Source organism: Topomyia yanbarensis, chromosome 2 (genome assembly GCF_030247195.1).
Source record: "Topomyia yanbarensis strain Yona2022 chromosome 2, ASM3024719v1, whole genome shotgun sequence".
NCBI classification, from domain to species: Eukaryota; Metazoa; Arthropoda; class Insecta; order Diptera; family Culicidae; genus Topomyia; species Topomyia yanbarensis.
Window position 1 is genome coordinate 130691314 of NC_080671.1, and position 8658 is coordinate 130699971.

At 38.8% G+C, this 8658-nt stretch overlaps 1 protein-coding gene across 1 annotated transcript; it reads left to right on the plus strand.

The window, feature by feature from the left end:
- The first annotated feature begins 5288 nt into the window (after positions 1-5288).
- On the plus strand, positions 5289-8082 carry LOC131681333 (DNA polymerase delta subunit 2). The gene is made up of 4 exons (XM_058962089.1): positions 5289-5634; positions 5691-5963; positions 7034-7158; positions 7224-8082. The coding sequence occupies exons 1-4, from the start codon at positions 5448-5450 to the stop codon at positions 7992-7994; spliced, it is 1356 nt and encodes a 451-aa protein (XP_058818072.1). The 5' UTR covers positions 5289-5447; the 3' UTR covers positions 7995-8082.
- Positions 8083-8658: the final 576 nt, after the last annotated feature.

Genomic DNA, 8658 nt, shown 5'->3' on the forward strand with positions numbered 1-8658 from the left:
AATATTCTGTCTTTCCATCGCCTTCAATCTAGTGGCCAATGCTAGCAAACTTGCATGTTCAGTTTTTCAATAACAACATTCAAACAATATTTTCAAAGAATGTTGCAGATTTGAAAAGAAGGAAGGAGAAGATTTTCACAAATTTAAATTCTTTCGTGTTATTTGTTAGCGCTGATAAAGGCTATTTAGTTTGCTACTAGCAAGGAGCTGCACAAACAAATCGATTTATGCAGTTAATCAACGGAGGCTGCCAAAAAGTTCGAATAAAAGCATGCGACTAGTGTACTTTGCACGTTCTATATTTTATCAATACTAGAGAGGATCAATAAAATAATTCAAATTGTAATAGCGACATGCAATTGTGGCAACACTGGTCATGAGATGGTGGGGGAACACGCACATTCGTTTTAGTTATGATGGTAGTAGCAGCAGAAAGGAATGGAAAAGCAGTGCACGAAAACGAGCGAGAGAAGATAATTTAAATTCTCTTTCTTTCTTTCCACACATCGTATTTCTTATATTGCTTTCTGAAAATTATTTGTTATACACCATAAAATGTAAATTTCAGTTTAACTCTTATTAGAACACAATTAATTGGTCCTGTAAAGAACCGTTTATTGTTTTATTGCGGGAGCATAATTCAGACGCACTCCCCGCGGACACGGTGAGCTAGAAAGCACTATTTTGCATTCTCGAACAAACCGACCAAGTAGGCATCGTTGGCTTCTCGGGGCATCATTACGACTGAGCTTTGTAAGCGTAGCTCGACTTTGCAGTCCTGCACAATCTCACGACCCAGACGCTGGAACTATAGCCTACTCTGTTGCCCTTTAGTTGGGGCGAAATTCTTGCAGGGCGACAGTTCCTGATCGGGTTGCGATGAGTCGCCAGTAGCTGGGGCACTTTTTCCGCCGTCGTCATCGCCGACTGCTTTTCTTCGATGGACTGGCTGCTTGCTAGTGCTTGAACGAATACGAATGATGAGAAAAACCGACCGACAGATATTTATATAATCGCGCTAATATGCACTACTATCGCTTTCTCGCTCGTTCTCGTGCCGTGCATGAGCCTTTCCTTTCCGTCCGGCTTCTAATGGCCTAACCAAAGGAATATGCCGTCTTTCCCCCACCAAGTGCTCTCGTCAAGCAACCCAATGCGAATAACCATACGAACAAACATGTAATGGACCTATATATAAACTTTTCATTATTTTATTGTTCGGTTGGTCTACCATAACGACGGCTCTGTGCGGGATGGGCTGAAAATTTTCACTTTTCCGAGTCGTTTTCGAAAGATTTTTCAAAACACATTTTTTTTGTTATTAGTACATGTTATACATACTTCAAATTTTAATACAGCATAGAGGAACATATTTGCAACAAATTGGTCTAAAAATCAAATCATTCTGTTAAGTATGATAAAAGTTATTAACGTTCAAAATCTGACGCGGCGCCGCAGCCGATATTTTGAAACGGGACCCCTATATTGAAACCTTAAATGTATTCTACATTAAAACCGAACGACCAATATTCATATACGAGAAAGCACTACTATCGCTCTCTCGCTCGTTTTCGTGCCATTCCTGCGCCTTTCCTTTCCGTTCGGCTACCAATACTAGCATAACCAAAACGAATATTCTGTCTTTCCATCGCCTTCAATCTAGTGGCCAATGCTAGCAAACTTGCATGTTCAGTTTTTCAATAACAACATTCAAACAATATTTTCAAAGAATGTTGCAGATTTGAAAAGAAGGAAGGAGAAGATTTTCACAAATTTAAATTCTTTCGTGTTATTTGTTAGCGCTGATAAAGGCTATTTAGTTTGCTACTAGCAAGGAGCTGCACAAACAAATCGATTTATGCAGTTAATCAACGGAGGCTGCCAAAAAGTTCGAATAAAAGCATGCGACTAGTGTACTTTGCACGTTCTATATTTTATCAATACTAGAGAGGATCAATAAAATAATTCAAATTGTAATAGCGACATGCAATTGTGGCAACACTGGTCATGAGATGGTGGGGGAACACGCACATTCGTTTTAGTTATGATGGTAGTAGCAGCAGAAAGGAATGGAAAAGCAGTGCACGAAAACGAGCGAGAGAAGATAATTTAAATTCTCTTTCTTTCTTTCCACACATCGTATTTCTTATATTGCTTTCTGAAAATTATTTGTTATACACCATAAAATGTAAATTTCAGTTTAACTCTTATTAGAACACAATTAATTGGTCCTGTAAAGAACCGTTTATTGTTTTATTGCGGGAGCATAATTCAGACGCACTCCCCGCGGACACGGTGAGCTAGAAAGCACTATTTTGCATTCTCGAACAAACCGACCAAGTAGGCATCGTTGGCTTCTCGGGGCATCATTACGACTGAGCTTTGTAAGCGTAGCTCGACTTTGCAGTCCTGCACAATCTCACGACCCAGACGCTGGAACTATAGCCTACTCTGTTGCCCTTTAGTTGGGGCGAAATTCTTGCAGGGCGACAGTTCCTGATCGGGTTGCGATGAGTCGCCAGTAGCTGGGGCACTTTTTCCGCCGTCGTCATCGCCGACTGCTTTTCTTCGATGGACTGGCTGCTTGCTAGTGCTTGAACGAATACGAATGATGAGAAAAACCGACCGACAGATATTTATATAATCGCGCTAATATGCACTACTATCGCTTTCTCGCTCGTTCTCGTGCCGTGCATGAGCCTTTCCTTTCCGTCCGGCTTCTAATGGCCTAACCAAAGGAATATGCCGTCTTTCCCCCACCAAGTGCTCTCGTCAAGCAACCCAATGCGAATAACCATACGAACAAACATGTAATGGACCTATATATAAACTTTTCATTATTTTATTGTTCGGTTGGTCTACCATAACGACGGCTCTGTGCGGGATGGGCTGAAAATTTTCACTTTTCCGAGTCGTTTTCGAAAGATTTTTCAAAACACATTTTTTTTGTTATTAGTACATGTTATACATACTTCAAATTTTAATACAGCATAGAGGAACATATTTGCAACAAATTGGTCTAAAAATCAAATCATTCTGTTAAGTATGATAAAAGTTATTAACGTTCAAAATCTGACGCGGCGCCGCAGCCGATATTTTGAAACGGGACCCCTATATTGAAACCTTAAATGTATTCTACATTAATACAAACAGATAAATTCGGCATATACTTAAGTTTCACTGTGCGTAATCATCGATCGGAAGCACGTTGATATTCCAGGAATCAACTTTCACTCTGGATTTTTCTTACGCTCTGTGCTTATCTTCACACAGAATTCAAGGTGTTTTTTGTAATTTTTTTGTGTGCTCAACACGAATTCCTGTTAAATTCATACGCATAGAGTAATGGGTCATTCACAACAAAGGTAACTTGTGGCGTATATTTTCATTGAACATGTTGTTGGTCCGTTGGCTGAACATGGTACGAGTTCTTTGGGTCAACGGCAGCAAACTGGAATGAAAAGGAGTATTCGTTTCGCTCTTGTTTACTCCGGAGAAACTAGGGTCAAGAAGTGTATACTGGGACAAACCTGGGAACAAATCTATTGCATCTCCACACACTTCCATGAGACGACTGACCAGCCTTGTGAACCATAGTTCTCAACGAGATGTGATCATTTTTTGTTTATCTTTAGTGATTGTTATAATTCCGGCATCTGTATTTTTGCTACACTGTCGACTTAGAATTTATGAATTAAAAGCATTTAGGTACATTTTGGCAACTAAACACCTACTTGATATATAAAAAGTTTTCCAGTTTACGTAATGCTATCCTTTTCTAATTCGGCACGGTTGCAAGAAAATGGCGACAACTGCAGAAAATGGTGAAACTTTTTGGTTTCATCTTGTCAGAGTTTGTTATGATGAAAAAACAGCATAGGGTGATGAGCCTATTTTCACCATACTAAGCAAGGTGCCTCACTAATTCGATAATTTCTTGCCTTACAATCAACAGAATGCGTAAAAATTAACATCAACCGCTTTGCTTCGTTGTTAAGAACCAATATAATAACACAAATGCGTTGAAAACAGTAAAATTCTCGTGTTTGAGCACAATGAAAACTCGAATCGAGTGCCCCTATTGTTGCGCTACCATTTGACTCAATGCGTTGAACAAAGATGGCAGACACTGCTCTAACCAACGGCTTCAAATGGGTAGGGTGATAATAGAAACATGGCGCAAATAGGCTCATCACCCTACTTCGATCATGTAGCGTTGCCAGTTTCAATTTATTTCGACATTTCTAATCTGTCACTACGAAACCGAGCAATTGGGTATTATAATTTGTTTTTTCGGTGTGCCAAAAAATGATGACCCGTTTGTATGAGACCTTGGCGTATTTAATTTGTATTTGGTGTTATGCTACAATACAAAAACAATAAACTTTAACGTTTTTATAGTAAATTTCAATGTAAAATAGACTTTTACAGTGAAAAAGGGGGGTGGTTATGTATCTTAATATTAAAAAAATCAGTTTTTCTCCATACGTTTTTTTCTCGAAAACAGTAAAATTAAATGTGAATGCACTGTATCAGTTTTTTGCTGAACAGTGAAATTTATTGTTACATGAAATTTTATTCTAAATCTACTGTGAGAACTTGGCATCGAACAATGTTGAAACAGTAATAACTATAATATTTATTATTTTATGATTGTAGGGTAAATGCTATTGTAAAATTCTATCCGGGATATTATGTATATTGGACCTAAAATTTATCGAATGGAACGGAAAACTATATATAGCTTAATGACCCAATTGTCTAGTTTAGAGACTTTAGTGATAGAGGTTCAATCTAGGCCTACCACGATAAAAAATGAATCTGAAGGACGATTTGTCAAATTTGACAAGACTGATTTGTCAAAATTGACATTTGGTCGGTGTTAAGTCAGACCGGACTAAGTGACAAAATAATGATTTCGAGTAAAACGAGTTTAAAGTTTGAATCGCAGCATCCTTTACATTATGATTGAAAATTAATTTTTGCCATAATTCTTGTTTATTCTTACATATTTCAAATCTGGCAAAAGTCGAATGTAGTTGACGATATTCTTTATCCAGTGCTATCATTATCTCATTTTTTGATGTTTTGCGACTTAGTCCGGTCTGACTTAACACCGACCATTTGAGGGACGACTTGTCAACGTGGGTTGCGCATTTGGGGATGCACCCACCAACAAAAAGCTGAATACAAAGCATAAACGTCTAATGAATTCAAAATTGTACAGGTTCATAAGTTGTGACTTGTGAAATTCTTAAGTATTTTTTCCTCAGTGTAGGGATTTCCACTGCGTTTCCACGGTTTCCAGTTTTCAACGTCTTTGTCCTGTTTGGGCGCAAACTTTTCTGACAGTTGATTGTTTTCGATTCATCATCAAGGTTGATAATCCGTAAAAGTTAACTCCGTGTAATACCTGAACATAAACTCGCATTTAGTAGTCTCGAAGAATGTTGTTCCCCGAGGATTTCACGACACCAGGTGAAGATTTCAAGAGACTGCAGGTTCCATACTCATACCAAGCTGAGAAGTTCCATTTTAAATACAAGGATTTTAGCAAGCAGTTTGCTTATATTTATGCGTCCCGTTTGAACGAAATGATCCGACTCATGAAGGATCGTGTTAAGCAGAAATGGGGTAAGTTGCTGACTGTCGTAATATTTGTTAATAAATACAGCTATTTGTATTGACAGGTGATAAGTATCCGCTCAAACAATTGGCTGACCTGAAGGAAGAAAACCCGGAAAAGTGCATTATCATAGGCACTCTGTTCAAGCATCAAGAGCTAAAGCCAAGCATTCTGCGAGAAATCTCCGAAGAAAACCAGTTAGCGCCACAACCGCCCCGATCCCACTACACGGATGATGCAGACATTCTCATCCTGGAGGACGCGTTACAGCGTATTCGACTGACGGGAAAATTCGATGTACATTCTGTTGTGACCGGGATAGTCTGTGCTGTATTAGGTAGGGAATTTCTGGAAGGCCAATTCCACATTTTATATCATTGTTGATCGAGCCATATATGAGAAAATGATTTATTCGATAAATATTTTCTTTCCTTGCATGCTCGAATATTATGAAACTCTTGAAAAACCGCAAAAATGTTTTCAGGAAAAGACAGTAAGTGGTTTTAGAGGTCTGCTAAGTATTTGTCAAAATCGTAGCTACAGTCGTTTTCAAATTTGGTTCGAGTTAATCTGGGAAATCTCCCTGCACGATTCTGTGATAGTTGATGCTGCATTGGGACTAGAAATGGGATATTTTAAATAGAGATAAGTCCTTGAAAGGCTACTTAATCCAAACTTCATTAGAAAGCAATTTGTTTGAAATTCAATAATTTAAAAAAAATCGTGTGGGGTAGGTGGACATACATTCATCGTGTCTATGTCGCTTTGCTTCGTTGTAAATATTTTTCACAATTCATTATATTTTGCACAATTGAAACTAACAAATATTTTCCATGCACTTGATATTTTACAATTAGTGTTACTAAGAACAAAAATTTGCCTTTCGTGTCACCTTCGTTGTATAAAATGATGCACTAGTACTGTCTCCTTAAATACATAGCGTAGGTACATGCCATGTAAAATACACTTTCATTAGGATATGGGAGTACAAAAATTCGGATAAAAATTCTAGCATTAAAAATCTGACAGCGGTTCCTCAGCTCAAGAATCGCTTAAAGAGTTCACCTCCCGAATATGTCGGTAAAAATGACCCTCAAGTATAAAAATATGGGATTCAGTGTAACACTATGGTTTGTTTAATAAAGAGAAACAATAATTATGATCATCCATTTTCATGCAATCAGCACTATTGTATATGGCTAACAGGCTAACGTAAAGCGAGATACCTGGCCATCGATCCAATACACTTATTAAATTTGCTATTAAAACTGGGCAACTTATAGATCGGTTAAAAATAACAAACATTTGGCCCTCGCAATCATAATAATTTATAGTTAATAGTTAGACAGTGAACAATATACATTCGTAAATATAGTTACAAAAAATATGTTTGTTTTTCATCTACAGGTTACGAAGACTGTGATGGTCGTTTTCAGGTGGAGGAGTATATTTTCTACGAAGGTGGCCCACAAAAACCACTTAAGTCTTTGGACTGTTCGCCGCTGGTTGTTTTCATCTCCGGATTGGATCAGGTGGTTATTACTAAGGCAATTAAATTTTTGCATCATTGTCATATAATGCTATGCTTACTATCAAGGGGTCCCCGAATGACTACTCTCTTTCGATGGAACTGCTGCAGCAATGGATCTTTGGCAACCTGGAAGGGTTCGGTGATGGTCACGATTGGGAAGCGGCCAGTGTGGTGCGGGTAATCATTGCTGGAAATTCCATCAAAGCTTCAGTCATTCCCAGGAACAATCTTCATGGTCGACCTTCCACGGATTCCAATGATCTTGTAAATGCAGTTAGAGCGGTGGATACGTTTGTACATAATCTGTCCCAATCGGTGAACGTCGATTTGATGCCGGGCGAGTTTGATCCAGCGAACCACATGCTGCCCCAGCAACCGATGCATCATTGTATGTTTCCGAAGGCAGCCACATATCAAAGCTTCCGAGGAGTTCCAAATCCATATAGTTGTGATGTGGCCGGACGTTCGATTCTTGGGACATCTGGACAAAACGTACAGGACATTTCACGATATTCTAAGATTGAGGATCCTCTGGAAGCACTAAAATGCACCCTGATATGGAGTCATCTGGCTCCAACCGCTCCCGATACTCTGCCATGTTACCCATACTATCAGCAGGATCCATTCATAATCAGCGAGTGTCCTCACGTTTATTTTGCCGGTAATACGAGCGAGTTCAAAACGGAACTATGGAAAGGCAAAGATGGTCAACAAACTCGGCTGGTCTGCATTCCATCTTTCGCTCAAACGTGTACGGTAGCGGTGGTGAACATGAGGACTCTCGACTGCCAACCGATCAGTTTTAAAGTGAATGAATTTGAGGATCTGGAAGAGTAATAGGTGCAAGATTACATCGTTTACCGATATTTAACGAATAAAATGTGTGAATCGTTCGTCTTATTGCTGGTTTTTAGCCGGTATACAATTCTATTCTTCGTTTTTTGAAAAATTTATCCTTTTGCGCCTTGAAAAATGTGGTCGAAGCAAATGTCTTTCCGTCAGGGGCCCTATTCTCACTGTCACGTCACTTAGTGACTAGAAGGAAATTTTGTTCTAGTCACTAGGTGACGTGACTTTGAGAATAGGGCCCCAGATATGCAATTTAGTTTCCGCAAATGCAAACGAAAGTACGATTGTCTTGCTCTTATCCGCTATTCAATTGGCCTATGCTCGAAAATAGCAGATTCAGTGCGCGAAATAAGTATACCGTACACTATAAAACTCGATCAACTTTGAATGTAGAGACATGACACTTTCATCACGCCGTAGCCAGAATTTTGTTTCGGGAGGGGCTTAAAACTCATTGCATAAATCAAGAGTACTTATTCAAAAGGTCCTAAGTGACATTGAGCTCGAACTGAGAAAAACGAGGCTGAAGTTTCATGGACCTAAAACAAACCCCTATTAGAGAACAAATATGCGTTTTGATGGAACAATTATGCCAATATAGTCTAAGGACTACGCTCTTTAGGTAAATAATGCTAAAAACATGAAATGTTTA

What these genes read in the sequence shown, in the direction of transcription:
- LOC131681333 (XM_058962089.1), top strand. Translation starts at nt 5,448, where the DNA reads ATGTTGTTCCCCGAGGATTTCACGACACCAGGTGAAGATTTCAAGAGA. An exon ending in TCGTGTTAAGCAGAAATGGG is followed by an intron (nt 5,635 to 5,690) that starts GTAAGTTGCTGA and finishes TTGTATTGACAG; the next exon opens with GTGATAAGTATCCGCTCAAA. An exon ending in TCATCTCCGGATTGGATCAG is followed by an intron (nt 7,159 to 7,223) that starts GTGGTTATTACT and finishes CTTACTATCAAG; the next exon opens with GGGTCCCCGAATGACTACTC.